Source organism: Kuraishia capsulata, genomic scaffold (assembly GCF_000576695.1).
Source record: "Kuraishia capsulata CBS 1993 genomic scaffold, Kuraishia_capsulata_scaffold_6, whole genome shotgun sequence".
NCBI lineage: Eukaryota > Fungi > Ascomycota > Pichiomycetes > Pichiales > Pichiaceae > Kuraishia > Kuraishia capsulata.
The window spans coordinates 915,770-931,540 of record NW_019172955.1 but is presented as its reverse complement, the minus strand read 5'-3'; the positions used below and the strand labels follow the sequence as shown (position 1 = coordinate 931,540).

General features: G+C 45.0%; 9 protein-coding genes across 9 annotated transcripts; 4 read left to right on the top strand and 5 right to left on the bottom strand.

Moving 5' to 3' along the window:
- Positions 1-801: 801 nt before the first annotated feature.
- On the top strand, positions 802-1,550 carry KUCA_T00005249001 (uncharacterized protein; the record flags this gene model as incomplete). Its single annotated transcript, XM_022600426.1, has 2 exons — positions 802-843; positions 900-1,550. 2 exons carry the CDS (start codon positions 802-804, stop codon positions 1,548-1,550), a joined length of 693 nt encoding a protein of 230 aa, XP_022461249.1.
- Positions 1,551-1,786: 236 nt separating this feature from the next.
- On the bottom strand, positions 1,787-3,652 carry KUCA_T00005248001 (uncharacterized protein; the record flags this gene model as incomplete). The annotated part of the gene is made up of 1 exon (XM_022600425.1): positions 1,787-3,652. The coding sequence occupies one exon, from the start codon at positions 3,650-3,652 to the stop codon at positions 1,787-1,789; it is 1,866 nt and encodes a 621-aa protein (XP_022461248.1).
- Positions 3,653-4,103: 451 nt separating this feature from the next.
- Positions 4,104-5,471, top strand: KUCA_T00005247001 (uncharacterized protein; the record flags this gene model as incomplete). Its single annotated transcript, XM_022600424.1, has 1 exon — positions 4,104-5,471. The coding sequence occupies one exon, from the start codon at positions 4,104-4,106 to the stop codon at positions 5,469-5,471; it is 1,368 nt and encodes a 455-aa protein (XP_022461247.1).
- Positions 5,472-5,742: 271 nt separating this feature from the next.
- Positions 5,743-6,138, top strand: KUCA_T00005246001 (uncharacterized protein; the record flags this gene model as incomplete). Its single annotated transcript, XM_022600423.1, has 1 exon — positions 5,743-6,138. One exon carries the CDS (start codon positions 5,743-5,745, stop codon positions 6,136-6,138), a length of 396 nt encoding a protein of 131 aa, XP_022461246.1.
- Positions 6,139-6,455: 317 nt separating this feature from the next.
- On the bottom strand, positions 6,456-8,234 carry KUCA_T00005245001 (uncharacterized protein; the record flags this gene model as incomplete). Its single annotated transcript, XM_022600422.1, has 1 exon — positions 6,456-8,234. The coding sequence occupies one exon, from the start codon at positions 8,232-8,234 to the stop codon at positions 6,456-6,458; it is 1,779 nt and encodes a 592-aa protein (XP_022461245.1).
- A 370-nt stretch (positions 8,235-8,604) lies between these two features.
- On the bottom strand, positions 8,605-9,951 carry KUCA_T00005244001 (uncharacterized protein; the record flags this gene model as incomplete). Its single annotated transcript, XM_022600421.1, has 1 exon — positions 8,605-9,951. One exon carries the CDS (start codon positions 9,949-9,951, stop codon positions 8,605-8,607), a length of 1,347 nt encoding a protein of 448 aa, XP_022461244.1.
- Positions 9,952-10,496: 545 nt separating this feature from the next.
- Positions 10,497-11,210, bottom strand: KUCA_T00005243001 (uncharacterized protein; the record flags this gene model as incomplete). Its single annotated transcript, XM_022600420.1, has 1 exon — positions 10,497-11,210. One exon carries the CDS (start codon positions 11,208-11,210, stop codon positions 10,497-10,499), a length of 714 nt encoding a protein of 237 aa, XP_022461243.1.
- Positions 11,211-11,561: 351 nt separating this feature from the next.
- On the bottom strand, positions 11,562-13,100 carry KUCA_T00005242001 (uncharacterized protein; the record flags this gene model as incomplete). Its single annotated transcript, XM_022600418.1, has 1 exon — positions 11,562-13,100. One exon carries the CDS (start codon positions 13,098-13,100, stop codon positions 11,562-11,564), a length of 1,539 nt encoding a protein of 512 aa, XP_022461242.1.
- A 697-nt stretch (positions 13,101-13,797) lies between these two features.
- KUCA_T00005241001 (uncharacterized protein) lies at positions 13,798-15,492 on the top strand (the record flags this gene model as incomplete). The annotated part of the gene is made up of 1 exon (XM_022600417.1): positions 13,798-15,492. The coding sequence occupies one exon, from the start codon at positions 13,798-13,800 to the stop codon at positions 15,490-15,492; it is 1,695 nt and encodes a 564-aa protein (XP_022461241.1).
- Positions 15,493-15,771: the final 279 nt, after the last annotated feature.

The following is a 15,771-nucleotide window of genomic DNA, read 5'->3' as shown; positions in this document are numbered from 1 at the left end:
CAGGTAGAAAAACGGATCTTTGACACTTTGGAGTGAGGCTATTGAATAAAAAATGTAGAATTCCGAGAGCCTTGAGTTTGTACTTCAGTGCTCAAAGATTTAGGGACAATGTTGTAGTTTTGTGGCTTTCAGGCGTGGCCCGAGTCCTAAGCCACACGCCGTCTCCCATTCGACTTCAATACCCTCTAGCAACAACCGACATATAAACTCACTTAGCATCAAAACTCAAAACCAATAGACCTATTGCTTGTCTTCTGTATTTACCATCGTCAATTCTCCGGTTAGTCTAGCTGAATCCCCACACTTCAAGCCGCACTATCTGATCGCCAATCCGGGTAACACTTCACGCTACTATCGTGCAAACTCCCAAAAAGCCACGAGTCGGGTCCCCTGTTTGTGCCCACGACAAGGACAAACAATCCTTTTTCACTTGAAACAAACGCCAATTTACGCCTAAGGTCCATTCTGGAAGCGTGAAGTTACAAAAATGGTAAGTCTATACGCTCATTGATTTGAGTTCTAGAAAATTGCGATGAATCAGGCCGGATCGTCCAATCAGGACTTCCAGCAGTAAACGGCTGGAAGCCAACTCCGAATTAGAGATGTTTTTCTGGCTCTCGTAACAAAACCAATACTAATTACTTCAGGTGACAATTGGTAATGCTCATGATGATTTGATCCACGACGCCGTTTTGGATTACTACGGAAAGCGTCTAGCCACATGTTCCTCTGACAAGACTATCAAGATCTTTGAGGTGGATGGTGACAGTCACAGGCTAGTGGAAACTCTGAGGGGTCATGATGGTCCTGTTTGGCAAGTTGCCTGGGCACATCCAAAATTTGGTGTGATTCTAGCCTCTTGTTCATATGATGGAAAGGTATTGGTTTGGAAGGAGGAGAACGACAACTGGGTGACGATTGCCGAGCACTCAGTTCACCAAGCGTCTGTTAACAGCGTCTCGTGGGCTCCACACGAATATGGAGCCATACTTCTCTGTACTTCAAGTGATGGAAAGGCCAGTGTGGTGGAGTTCTTGGAGGATGGAACTACTTCGACTATAAGTTTCCAGGCCCACGCCATTGGCGTGAACTCGGGATCCTGGGCACCTCCTGCAGCTCCATCATCAGCATTAGGTCAAACAAATGGTGCAAAAGATCAGGAAGCCCGCAGGCTTTGTACTGGTGGTTGCGACAACCTGGTGAAGATTTGGAGATTTGACCCAGCAGCAAAGACATATGTTGAGGAAGCCAAATTGAGTGGTCATTCTGACTGGGTGCGTGATGTGGCCTGGTCTCCCTCGTTGTTGACAAAGTCCTATATAGCGTCAGCTTCACAGGACCGCACTGTGTTGATCTGGACCAAGGACGAAAAGTCTAACACTTGGAAACAACACCCGCTGATTGAAGGCAAGTTCCCCGACGTTTGTTGGAGAGCAAGCTGGTCACTCAGCGGAAACGTCCTGGCAATTTCTGGCGGGGATAATAGGGTTACCCTTTGGAAGGAGGATTTGACAGGAAACTGGAAATCTGCAGGTGAGGTAGACCAATAAATGGGGATAATAGGGTAAGTTAGAAGACTGATTGGTGTCTTAGTTGGTCAATCGGTCAAACAAGTATACAATCCAACAGGGACCAATAGTTCGCCAAAAAGTCACCAATTTACCAATAGCCAAGATCACGGGCTTTGTACATTTTAAAAGGCAATTAGAACCAAAAAATTCTACATCCTTTCCAATATCTTTGATACTTTCGTAATTTTGCGTCGCTTTGTTTGTCCCTTTTCCTTTTACAAATCATCGCTTCTCATTAGTTTCGGCACCCACTCAAACCAATTATGTATCCCAAGATGCATTTTCAGCCAGAGCTTTGCCTTAGCGAAAGCCAATAAAAAGTAGGCTTTATTCTTGGGATCATCGCTTTTCTCACCCAATTCGTCGGCCATGTCATAAAACCTTTTTGCCAGATGGAAATCTTGGGAAAATCCCCTTCCAAGCTCATACATGTATCCCAGATTGAAATAAGCCTGAACACACTCCTTGCGCTGGAGAAGCTCATGGTACATATCACCGGCTTTTCTGTAGTCTGGGGGAATTTTCGTTCCATCTGAAGTTATCGTAACTCCTTTGTAGTAGACATCACCCAGAAAGAGCATTGCATCATAATTGGCCTGGTCGGCAGCCCTGCTGAAGTAATTCAGAGCCAATAGATACGTTTCTTTGCACTCAGCTTCCAAATCCTGGAAAAAAGATTTGATTGGAAGTAAAAGTTGGCCCAGTGAGGATTGAGCGGACTCATAACCCTGTTCTGCAGCAATTGTGAGTCCTATCAGAGAGAGATCATAACGGCGACCTATTTTTCGAGTGAACTGATACCAGGTCCATTTCAACGGAGAGGTTTCTTCTTCAACAGATTCAGCTATGCGTTTGTACAGATAAGCCGCATTCGCTATATCAAGATTTTGCTCATGATACTGTGCAAGAGTGAGCCAATGATACGGGTTTGATCCCCGTCTTACCACCTGCGGACTGATATCTCGCATGGATATCCAGTTCGGAAAAAGTTCCACAATTGCTTCCATATTTCCGGCCAATTGAGCCATATAGAAAAAAACTTTGCTGGAATCCAATGAGTTGGGATTATCGGGGTTGGAGATAAACTTGTTGTCAAAGGCAGCTCTAACCGCCTCCTTTGGAGGCAACCATTCAGCAGAGTTAACACCGTCAATTTTGAACAACAAGCCAAGATCATAAGCTGCCCTTCTCACCACGCTGGGGTCATCAACAAGATTCAAGGCCGCACTCAGAAAATCTCCTGCTTTGGTGTAGTTTCGTTCACATCCTTCACCCCGCAGGTACAAATGGCCCAAATGCGCAACACACCGACCTATCACCCGTACTGATGGATCATCAGAGAGAGAAAGAGGATCTGAAGCATGGCTGGTCCCAGAATTCATGGCCGTGTTGAAACAATTGTATGCTTCTTCGAGCGAATGGGAGTAAAGACCCTGAGCGTAATAGCGCATTGAGTCGCTGAAATGTTCTGAGGCGATGGAACCGTCTTCCAAATCCTCAAAATTCGTATATGAACTGGAGATTAATGAAGCTCCCTCTCCATATAGACCTCCACCAGCATCGCTCAATCGTATTTTGTAGTCAGGAAGGTGTTGTCCACCAATGTCACTATCACTCGCTAAAAACGGTATCAGATCTTCAACAACAGACCGGTAGTACATCATGGCCCTTACGTAGTCCCTCGGAGTGCCTATTCCAGCGTAGAATCGATACGCCAAAGCCATCGTAGCTCGCCTATCTCCCAGCTCAGACGCAATAGTATAGTGAACCAAGGCCTTTGAATGATCCATTTCCACTTGGCCGAATAGGCCAGATCCGTATATCACTCCTAACATGAAGTTGGCAGAAGCATTCCGCGTGGTTGTAGCCACATGCTCGTAGCACGCAACAGCCCAAGAGACATTTTTGGGGTAAGTCATACCGAATAGATGTTCTTCAGCTAGAGCGTAAGCTAGTTCCGCGTCGTTCTCGGAGATAACCTTTCTAATCTCAGGCAATGTCTGGTCATCAACGTCGGCTTGGTCGGGGAAGTATTTTTGAATCGGGCTTTCCTCCAGAAACTCGTGAAACCGCTGGTCCATCCGACCGAGTCCAACATATAAAATGTTTGGGTTATAAATCGACTCTAAAATAGAGCCATTGTGGGAGGTTGAAACAGAAGTTCCAGCCGCATACACAGTGCACAGATACGCCACTGTTTGAGGGTTAGTGTTCGTGCTCAATATTAGATTCTCTGAAGACTAAATCAAGGAAACTTACAAAGCAGCATCAGACCATTAGGTCGAAGCATATCTAGCAAGTTCTGGGGAGAATTGGAAAGGAATTGATCACGAAAAAGAGTAGAGAAGGTGAATCGTTAAAGGTTTCGTGGAGTTTTGGAGCTGCTCAATTTCCATCAGATTGCACACGACCCGGAAGATAATAATTAATAACGATACTTTATTGCATATTCACGTAAATAAAAATGATCTCAGCTACTTCAGTCTAAAATATCTCTTTTTTTGGCTCATTTTCTGATGATTATATGAGACTATGCCTGTTTCTCTCTTCTGTCCTTGCTCAGAACCAATGGTATCCTCTGAAGATATTTCAATGGACTACAAACTACCCAGGACGATAGGAGATACCAACACACACCACGCCCTGTCTGATCTCTATTTTTGCAATGATTGCCGCGCTTTGAGGTGTCGAAAATGTTCAGAGCCGCAGATTGAGTTCAAATTCTGCGCTCGTTGTCGCCACAAAGCCGATCCACACGAAATAACGCGAGTATGTCCCAAGAACTGCTTCGATTGTCCTAAGTGTGCTGCTCCACTTAGTGCCAAATCACAAACACATGCTCCTGCCGAAGGTCGTCCGAAGGGAAAGAGCTTTTTGTTTTCATGTGGAAATTGTGACTGGACGTACGACACAGGCGTGGAAACCCGACCGCGACCGCTGAAGGTGATCCTTCAGGACCAGAGGGCAGATATGAATACGGAGCTGTTTGATAGACTACGAGAACACTATGCACTGGAAAAAGATATAAGGTCCTTCCTTAGTTCTAGAAAGGTGACTTCAGATGATCTGGTGGGAAGGGTCACTCCTGATCAATTGGCTCGCCTAATGGCCGGAAAACGAAATAGCTATCCTGACTTCGAGCCAACCGACTCGGACAGTTACTGCAAGGTCCAGTCCGAGTTTCCAGAGTCTCATCCTCTTTCCACAAGAATATCACACATATGTAAGGCTTGTCGAGGTGACCTTGTTAAGCTGGACCGTTCGGACTTTCTTTCCACGAAGTTCTACAAAATATCCAGTGCAAGCGACGTTCTTCCAGAGATAGAGATTTTCAGATTATCGGGTAAGCTCGACAATCTTAGACGAAATTCTACGAACAATCTTTGTGTGAATTTTGCGAATAGTCAGTCCTTCAGTTTGGAGATAAACGTCTCCACATTAACGTATCTTTCGTCAGATCTAGATCCGGTCGAAGATAGTGCTAATCCTGGAGTCGAGCATGGTCATATGGTAAAGCTCACACTGCCTTGTCAACGGTTCACTCTTGGTCCAAGGCCAGATAAATTCACCCGACCGGAGAATCTTGTTCAGGGAATACCCACGATTGCTCTTGACCAGGAATCTAAGGCTTCTAGGGTTGAACTAATCGCGAAACGATCTGCTTCGCTGGGCAGGCTCAGTAGCGGCAAAATAGATACCACACGCGACTGTCCTCTTGACGAGGGGGCAAATTGGGCTACCATTCCATTGCTAGTGGAAATTGGCGAGGTTGAGGAGGGAATTCGGTTGCGACTCCCATTGTTCGTGACGGTCCACACCACTCATCAGATTTCACCATCCCATCCTGCTGTTCCGTACGGATTTTGGGCAATTTTGGATCTGGGCCCTATTGCGGTGTAGTTCAGCTCTAAAATACATCAACGGTTTTGCTGAGACGGGCTTCTTTAGTGCTTTGACAACATTACAATGCCAATAACATTCTTGATTCAATGTACTATCCGTATCTGATTATGGTAGTGTGGTACACATTAATGGGCCGCATCTTTGTCTTTATTAAACCTGTTTACGGCTACATATGAAGTGACTACATAGATTCCTCCTTCAGGGAAAAGGTTCATCCAAACGTCTAATTGGTATTAAAAAGGTGGCAATAGCCTTGATTTCTTCACTAATGGAGCCAATCAAAGATATTCCCACAATTCCAAAGGTGTTGCTGGCGCGACTTTTTCAGACTGCAGCGTTCGAGGATGACGCGACTCGGATTTCATCCAAAACGGTAGAATGCTGTACAGAGTATTTGAGATTATTTGTTAAGGAAGCAGTGATTAGATCCAATGAGGCTCGTATTCATGAAGAGCTTGAGACTGAGGACAGGTTTGAGATAAAATACCAGAAAAACGCCACCAGAAATAATGTGCGTAGTCATGAGGACGACCAAAACCTGGACGATTCCGATGTTGATGATGGCCAAGAAGGTGCAAAAACACGGAGAAGAACTGTTGCCGATGCCACAATTGACACGAGGCATCTGGAAAGAAATGCTGGGCTTCTGGTGTTGGACTTTTGAAATCAGCAAAATCTGGTTGAGCTTCTCATGCCAGTTGTTGGATGGAAGGAGCTCTTTCATGGCAGCTAGATTTTTTGAAAAGAATACGAGATGATTTTTGTTGGCATTTCAGTAAATGTCCGGCCAATACGACTTTACGTTCGGGCTACACAATTATACTGCACAGTTTTCTCTATGATTTTACCGTTATTATTCTAACGATTTTGTTCTCGAGAAAGTTACAGTGAAGGATCAAATTTTTCAGGCAATCACAACCATTGGAGAGCCTAGTGTTACCCACAATAGTTGACCCTCAGTATCACCAACTTTTTACCATTTCAATGCTCACTCTTCTCAGCAGGATCAATTCTGAACACCTTATCAGGGTTCAACAGCCTATATGGATCCAGCGCAAGTTTGACCTTTCGCATAGCATCTACTACCTGTGATCCGAGCTCCTCTTCAAGAAAACTTCTCTTTCCAAAGCCAACACCGTGCTCGCCAGTGCATGTGCCATCATACTTTAGGGCCCTTTGGACCATGCGTTCTACCAAAGTCTCGGCAATTGGCCTCTGTTCTGGTTTGAATAGCAGAAAAGCATGGAAGTTTCCATCTCCGGCATGGCCAACAAGAGAAGCTGCCAGTCCGGAATCTTCCATGTCCTGCTTGGTCTCAACCAGAAGCTCACACAACTTCGAGATCGGCACGGCAACATCCGTAGTCCAGAGTTGAATATCCTGACTGATTTTCTTGCGACCGTAGTCCATTGTAGACCAAAGGGCCACTTTGCGAGCACTCCATAGCTCCGCCTTTTCACCTGCATCTTCAGCAAACTTGAAAGAAGCACAGTTATTCTCCTTCACAATTGCCTGGACTTTCTTCACCAGCGATCTCACAGAGTCCTGGGTCTCTCCTCCGAGCTTGAAAAACAACGTGGGAGCTTCTTTGTAAGTCTGAGAAACTCCACCACTCTCGTTGATGAAGTGCATCATGCGATCATCAAGCAGCTCCATTGCGTTAACGGTGATACCTTCCGCGACTATACGAGAAACAGTGTTGGCAGCATCGTCAATTTTAGGGAAACTAACCACAGCAACGTGCTCAAACTTTGGACGAACATACAGCTTCAAAGTTGCCTCGGTGACAATTCCCAAAGTTCCTTCACTTCCTATGAACAGCCCATTCAGGTTATACCCAGCAGAGCTCTTACGCGGCCTTTTTTTCGTCTTCAAAACAGTTCCATCTGCAAGAACAACTGTTAGACTTACCACATTCTCTTTCATAGTTCCATATCTGGCAGCATTGGTCCCCGAACAAGAAGTTCCAATCATTCCCCCAATCATCGCACCTGGACCAGGGTCTGGACCAAACATCAGCCCATACTCACTAAGATAATCGTCAAGTTCTTCCCAGCCAACACAGGGCTGTACCATAATATCCAAATCTTCCTTATGAAGCGCCAATATATTGTTCATTGCAGAAAGATCAATACATATACCTCCTCTAGTAGGAATGAAATGGCCTTCAAGAGAGGTACCTCCAGAGAACGGAACCACCGGAATACGGTGCGAATGGCATATCTTCATAATGCCAGACACCTGTTCTGTAGTCTGAGGATATACCACGCAAATAGGTCTTTGCTCTGCTTCGGCATGGTGAGAATTCCAATAGGTGTCGCTGTGCTCATCTAACTGTTGCTGTTTCTGGGAAATCTGGTCGGAACCAAGCAACAATTCGAGCTCAGCAAGAACTTTGGAATCAACAGATCCATACTTTGCGGGCACTAATTCCTCGAGTTTGGTGGTTGAACTTGAAGGGAACAAGAACGAAGGTGGGTTTTCTCCAACTTTGTAGCTGATGTAGCCAGAACCGACAGTGGCACCGATCGTGAAAATCAATCCAAATTGAAACCATTTACCAAACTTTGTGTTGAGAGGATCCTTCTTAGGATTATACTGCTCTCTCTGAGCCTCCCATTTGGCAATGTCCTCTGCTTTCTCTTTGGCCTTCTTTGCAGCCGCTTCGGTGCCCGGGGCTGTTGATTGAAGACGAGCGCTGAACGCCGTCGGCAACCTTTTCAGACCACCAAGTAGAGGTCGTCTTGAAATCATCATCATCGTTGTGATGGTTATCAGCACTGGAAAAAGAAGAATAAAAAAAGTTAAAGAAGGCTTGTGTTGAAAGGTGCTCGGAATCTTTCGCCGAGTGCTTTCTGGGGTGATGGTCATGTGGAGAGAGCATTGGGATGGGCACTCCTTCGTATGCACTGGCTTAGGTGCATAAAGTGGACCATAAAGTGGGTCAATACAGATGCGGTTTAAAGAGGCAATCGGGATATTGAGTCCTTGGAAAGACCAGGAACGATTATTATTTGTTACTAGGATATGTGTGTATATGAGCCTTTATAGATACTTCTGGCCTGAAACAAAGAGCTCCATGGTTGTGCAGATAGTTTATGCACATGGCTCATTACTTTCTGCATCTGTTTCAACACTCACGAAGTCTCTTCCTCAAAGCTGGGTCGTAGGCGCAAATATACAGACCTTTGACTCCCCTGGTCAGCAGTACGTTCAATGAGTTCAAAATAATTTTTTCCTTCGCCTCATCTGCTTGTGTAATGTTCTTCTTGCGGGTGAACGCTGCATGATCATCATGGAACTCAGGTCTGATTTTGATCTCGTCTTTTTCTTCATCGTATCCTATGGACTTTCCCAATATGATACCCACGTAATTCAAATCAAAACCCTGAATCGTGTAAACTGAACCAACTTCTTCAATGGTATCAGGCCTCTCTGACCAGGGAGTTTGAACTTGAGGTGTATATCTGTCCCACCGCAATCGGAATCCGTCGCAAGTCACAAAGTAGTCTTTCCCGTCTAGACGGTAAGGGAAATCATAAGTGGCCAGAATTCTGCATTGACCGAATTCGTTATCCTTCTGCTGGATGGCTTCATACATGGCTTGGGCATCATCCCAGATCCGGAAATCGAAACCATCCAAGCCCTGATCTCGTTTCTGCTGGTCTAGCTTAGGGTGAGGCAAAATCTTCTTCGTGGTAGAGATCTCCCTGATCCAATCTTGCATGTCCTTCTCCGCAACTACACGGAATTGTTGTTTTAAATTGTGAGTTTCGTGTAATGCTGCCCTGGCGAGGTAAGTGGAAAGCGAAGCACCATTTTCAGATCCTTTGCTTGAATCACCCAAATTCCAGTATGAGCCCATACGTAGCGACTGTTTGTCATCGAAGACTACTACCAGAACACGTGCTAGTTTCATAAGTTCTTCAAGATGATTCTCTTGAAAGAACCTCTTGAAAGCGTCCTTAGAACTAGCCAATAAATGTGCCTCGTCCACGAGTATCACATCGGCCATTTTGCGCTCCTTCTGTAACCTGTTTATTAGTGATGTGGGCCGTTCAAGCTCGCGCTTTGTCAAATATGGAAACCCGCTGGCAATCCGGTGATACAGCTTGAGCATCTCTGGGTGGTTCACCACGAGATAATTCTCAGACCCGACGAGTGGATCAGTGGCAAGCTTGCCGGTTTTGGCTGTCTTTTGAAGGTCATTAAAGAGCGAGTTGAGAATAACACTCTTCCCTGTTCCAGCGTCTCCTTGAATCACAAACATTGCTGGTTTCTTTGTAGTAATATCATTGCTTAGATTTTCTCTGCAAAAAGAAAAGATTCGCTCTTTCAACGCACGCTGTTCTTCTGAGAGCTCCTGGTTGGCCATCTTATCAATAGCATCGGGACCTACTTTGTCCTTGTGGTGTGAGACTTTAGCTGCCTTGACCCTGACAGCTCCAGTAGGCTTTTGAAGGCTTCGCTTAACCATTTTTGTTGCAGATCTGTTCATTGCGTTTGTGAAAAACAAAAAGATAACGCGGAAGAAAATGAAAAGTTTCCGACCTGCGTGTGAAGCAGAAGTGTACGTAAGCAGGGCGAGCCAATCACTGCGAGTGATTGAAATCTGAGCTTATGATCATGATTTTGCGACTGATCAACGTGTCAGTTAGGTTTTCGATCTGTTTTATCAATTTACAAAGAGGTACTGTTGGCTAAAAATCACCAATCACTGGAGCGGCTCAAGGAGGCACCGGATGGGGTCTTTTTTGTGAACTGTGACACCCCCTTTGAGCCGCGCCGATGCTGAATCTAAAACTCTGCACGTTTTTTGTTAGTTTATTCAACGCTTATTGCTCGATAAATCTTGAATAATGACAATTAAAAAATTCTGATTGTTGCATAAACGGTGATGATAAAATACGAAATGATTGTAGATATACCTATCAAGCGTTCTACCTGAGGTTTGGGTAGAAGAACGGCTTAGGTTTGTTTCTGCGTAATTTTGGCATAATTACCGAACGTTTCCCGGGCCTTTCACACTTTCTCCCCCAGAAAAACCGACTCTTTGATATTTTTTTTGTCGATTTTATCCCATGCACACAAATGTGAGGGCAGGTTATCCCAGTACAATTCGGGGTAGTTCTTACGTATTGCCTCATCAACCCCTGCATACAAAATTCGATAGCCTTCAGGTGCAAAATGAATACCGTCGGCTAACAAATCGGTGATACTCTTCCCTTCAGCAGTGTCCTTGCCTTTCAGATCGTCTGCTTCAGATTCTTGCCATGATCCATATTCCAGAAACAGATGCCACAGGTCCACGAATGGCACGCCATTGGCAGTAGCTGCCTCACGAGCTGCTTCCGAGTAAATCTTATTCTTGGTGGAGGTGGCAGTATCGGCATAGAGAAAACGGCCCGAAACGTAGTTCTCGTTATACAAGTTTGGGTCATGAAGTGTAGGACCAATCACGATCGGTTTGATATCGTAGGAAAGTGCGAGCTTAACCAACTTATCAATATTTTCACGATACTGGTCAATCTGGACGTGCTGAAAAGTATCAACGGCATCATTGGTTCCCCAGAATATGGTTAGCAGTTTGACTTTGGAAAGATCAGAGGTCTCTGCAGAAAGAATCTCAGGAAGGATATGAATAGCCTCACTTGTGGAATAGCCACCATATCCACGATTGACAACATCTAGCTTCCTCATATAGTCTTCAAAGGTTAGAAATCGGCAAAACATCATATTGGACTATCATTAAGCTCACCGTTTTGTAGAGCCCCGTAGAAAGAATAGCCTGCTGCGGGGTCTGCACACATCTGGGTGATTGAATCACCGAAAAGTACAAATTTATCGTAGAATAAACCCATGTTGGCCCTTGAAAAATAAACTGAGCTTTCTCTATCGGAAAAATAAGGGCTTTAAGGCTTTTGAGTTTGAAGTTGAAACTCGGAGGGGTTCCCTTTTTGGGGTATGCATTCACGTGAAGATGCACGGCTCGGGGATATAATCATCACGTGATATTCTAGTTACATGCGGCTCAAAGCAGTGTCGTCAAAGATGGTCATTAAATATTTACACCAGATTTTGGCTGTGTTATAAGGCCTCGGATCTCATTGTACGCTTCTTTCTCTCCTCTTCCAGATAAAGCTCTAATGTCATGCTGCGGATGTCTCGGAATACCCAAAACACAGGACTTCCGTCCGACTCATCATCCACAAAGGTCTCACCCTGTAGCAAAGCATCGATTTGAGCTTTTACTGCGTGTGCTTTTCGTTGATTCATAATTCCGTTGATCTTGAAATACGACAAGGTCTCACGAAACTTTTCAAATTCCATTTCCTGATAAAGATCCAGCAGATAGTTTGCAGTCAGAATTTGGCAGTCGGCCACGATGCTCCACCGGCACACCATTGAAGGCGATAATTTGAAGCTCGACTTTGCCATTCCAGCTATAAATGTGTACAGTCCTGGAACTGCAAATATAGACAAATTTGAGCCATATTCTCCACCTCTGATCACAGCTGTGGCATAAAAGGCAACCATTAGCGTGTTGTGCAGTACATGTAAGAGAAATGCCTCTGGCGTAGCCAAAAGCTCATCTCTAATCACATACAAGTCGGTGGTTAGTCTTGCAGGCCATAATAGCATGTCAAACTCCAATTGAAGGAGCTCAAACTTATGGCTCTTCCATTTGGCCTGAAGAGCTTCAAATCGGTACAGAAAAAATCCAACAGCTAGAAAATGGTAGCTAAATGCGGATTGAGCTAGTGACTTCAGGTAGTTCTCAAAGACGGGTAGGAGAGATGTATCTGTTTGCAATGGAACTTTCCTGATCAGGCAAGTCCATGCATCCACGGAAAGAGCTCCCACTACCAGATTATCATCTCTTCCAGCAAGATCATGTAAAGCGTTAAATCGTGCTAAAGACAGTTGCACGTTTGAAGTTGAAACGTTCACTCTGAGGGGAATCAGGAAGAAACACGAAAGTGTATCATGGGACCATTCTGTCTCGGCTTCGATTAACGTCTCAACGATCTCCAAAAAAAGCTCCGAGGTCGACTGTGGGGTATCGTAACTTGGCGAGGATGATGCTGCTATGTTCACACAGCATTTTGCAAGCTTGCTGAGATAGAAATATGCATCATTGTCGAAGGCAGCAGGGGCCACGAATGGAGTGTAAGGCTCCACTCTGCTGCAGTATGTTTCTCGTAGTCCTTCACGAGCATCATGTCTCTCATCGTATTTTGGCGAGCTGGGAAAACTTCCCACATTATAATATTTCAGTGCAACAGAATCAGACAGTCGCGTTGTCCCAGACAATTGCCCGGCAGGTTTCGAGATGACAGCACGGCTTCGGCCGGCTCGCAGTCTCTGTGACCTCTGATGTGGTTCATTTCGTGGCTGGCTACCATCCCCATCACTGTCATGTTTTTTAGACTTCGTTAGCTTCTCATGCGGCTCAAAAAGGATCACTGTCCGAGTGCCTAGTCGCTTGTGGTCAAAAACGCACTCCACATTTTGATCCAGACATTTGCGGCAGGCAGAGTCACCCGATTTGACCTCACACCTTAATTTCCGGCTCCGGCATGAGTTACAAGCCTTAAAAAGAATGAATCTTGATCCATCCTCCATGACCGTAGAGATTATCTCGGAGTCATAGTAGTAAAACGGGGGCAGTGTCCGGCGCACTTATAGGCGTGGCTGATGGCTTTCAAATCGGGATTTGCTGAATAACAATACGCCCTCGGAACAGGAGTCGCCGTTCAGCGCATGATCTGCATAGAGATGCAGAGCTTATGTGATATATGCAACTCGCGAGCCACATTGAGGCTTAACAACTATGATAATTCCCCTTCAAAAAGACTAATTCAACCGGGAAACAGGAGTATTCTACTGGTTACAGTTAAAAATATTTGAACCAGATGACAGCTGATTGATTCTCCCTGAGCCATTTTGCTCCGTTTCTCCACAGTCGGACGATTCATCGATGCAGGTCGACATGTCCTGAAAGGGTGGAATGGTCCGAGGGCAGCGTAAAAAAGTTTCCCCGTGGGGTTACTTTCTGGATCGTGCGCCGAGGGCTAGTGGAAAATCGGACAAATAGAGCCATTCAACTTAGGTGTTCCCCAGTTTTTTGTGGGTGTGTTGTCTATGAGGTGACATTCAGTCTCGTACTGTTACGGGGTTTCTGTTTTGTTCGCTTTCTCGAAGTATATATAGGTCTAAGGCTTGGCCCTTTGGAAACTTCCCACACACTTTGAAAAGTTCTTGCAAGTCTTGCTTCAAGTCTGTTTGCTCATTTAATTGCAAATTAGGAAAGCTTGATATAATGAAAGATATGATCGATAGCGCGCATCACGAAGATGGAGCTGTGTCCTCGGAGGCTGCTTCATTGCCAGAGAAGGCTCCCGTCGTGGACCTCGACGATGAAGAAGGGTATCTCAAGATCCTTAGAGAAAGACCCGTAAAAATGTTTTCTGGTCCAAGGATCAGACTCTACGCAACTTGTGTTATCATCTACTTGTGTTCCACTATGAATGGATTTGACGGTTCACTTATGACATCCATCAACACCATGCAGGAGTACATTGACTACTTCCACTTGTCTGGCTCTGCTACAGGTACCGGTATTATTTTCTCCATTTACCAAATCGGTCAGATCTCCGCTACTGTGTTCATCTGGCTAGCTGATTATATCGGCAGAGTTCGCACCATTTTTGCCGGCTGTGTGTTGGTGTGCGTTGGAGCCATCATCTCAGCTACATGTGATCAAATCCACACCTTCATCGGAGCAAGATTCTTGCTCTCTTTTGGATGTGGACTGGCTACGGCAGTTTGTCCAATGTATTTGGTTGAAATCACACCTCCAGAGTTGCGTGGTAATTTGAGTGCCATGTACAACTCGTTTTACTACGTGGGTTCCATCATCGCTACTTGGTCCATCTACGGAACATCTATTTCCCACAAGGGCTCTGAACTATCCTTCAAAATCCCTCTTTGGTTGCAATTGCTGTGTCCAGGTATGGTTGTTGTGGGTGTTCTCTTCCTGGCACCTGAATCTCCCCGTTTCAACTATTTAAAGGACAAAAAGCAGGCAACTCGTGACTTTTTCGTTAAGTACCATGCCGATGGAGACGATACTCACCCTTTGGTCGACTACGAAATGGCCCAAGTGGAAATCTCGTTTTTGGAATTGCCTAAGTTTGGAATTCGGGATTACTTTGATTTCCCCAAACTGTTCACTACCAAGAGTCGTGCATATCGCTCATTGTTAGTTATTGCCTGGTCATGGTTTGGTCAGTACTCTGGTAACGCTGTGGTCGGTTACTATATGACCACCATTTTCTTGGACCTTGGAATCACAAACGCAACCACTAGATTGCTGCTTAATGCTGTTAATTCCATTCTTGGTTTGGTTTTTGCAGCCTCAGGCTCTCTTCTGGTTGACCGTGTTGGCCGTCGTTTCATGATGATATATGCAACCTCCGGGTTCATTTTGTCTTTCACTGTGATTGCTGCCTGTATTGCGGCTTTTGAGAACAACGGAAACCAGGTTGCGGGCCGTGCTGGAATTGCGTTCATCTACATCTTCAACAACGTGTTCTTCTCGTTTGGTTACACGCCATTGCAGCCTCTATATCCAGCTGAGATTCTGTCTTCTGAAATGCGTGCCAGAGGAATGGCATTATTCCAGTTGACCCAGGGTGTTGCTTCTTTCGTCAACACTTTTGCGGCTCCAACAGCCATGGAAAACATTCGGTACTGGTTCTACGTGTTCTACGTCTTCTGGGATTGTATCGAGCTTGTGGTGATCTATTTCTTCTTCGTCGAGACCAAACGGCTGACCCTGGAGGAAATCGAGTCTCTTTTCGAGGGTTCTTCTCCTGTGAAAACCAGTATCAAAGTGGCCAAACATCATGATGAACAGGCTAAATTCAGAAAGCAGCAAGCCAAAGATGAAAAGAAGGCAGCTGCCGAGACACTGGCTAATTTACAAAACGCTGTCATCGATAATGCTGCTTGAGTGGATCTGCCTCCAGAATAGTCCTTTCTAATCGACAGTGATTTTTTTACTCTAGTTTGTAAGAAATTTAATTTCAATTGCTATTCACGCAAAGTAATGAGAGTAGACAAACAGGGTAAATTTGGTGTAGGTTATGGTGATACTGGTAGCTTTCTGATTAAGCTAGTGCAAGCTATATTTGCAGTCTTCTACTCTTTTTCTGAAGACAGAAACTGATTCAGGTCTTTCAGTCCACCTATTCCCAGCAATCAATTCAGTCTGATCCTAACACTAAACTCT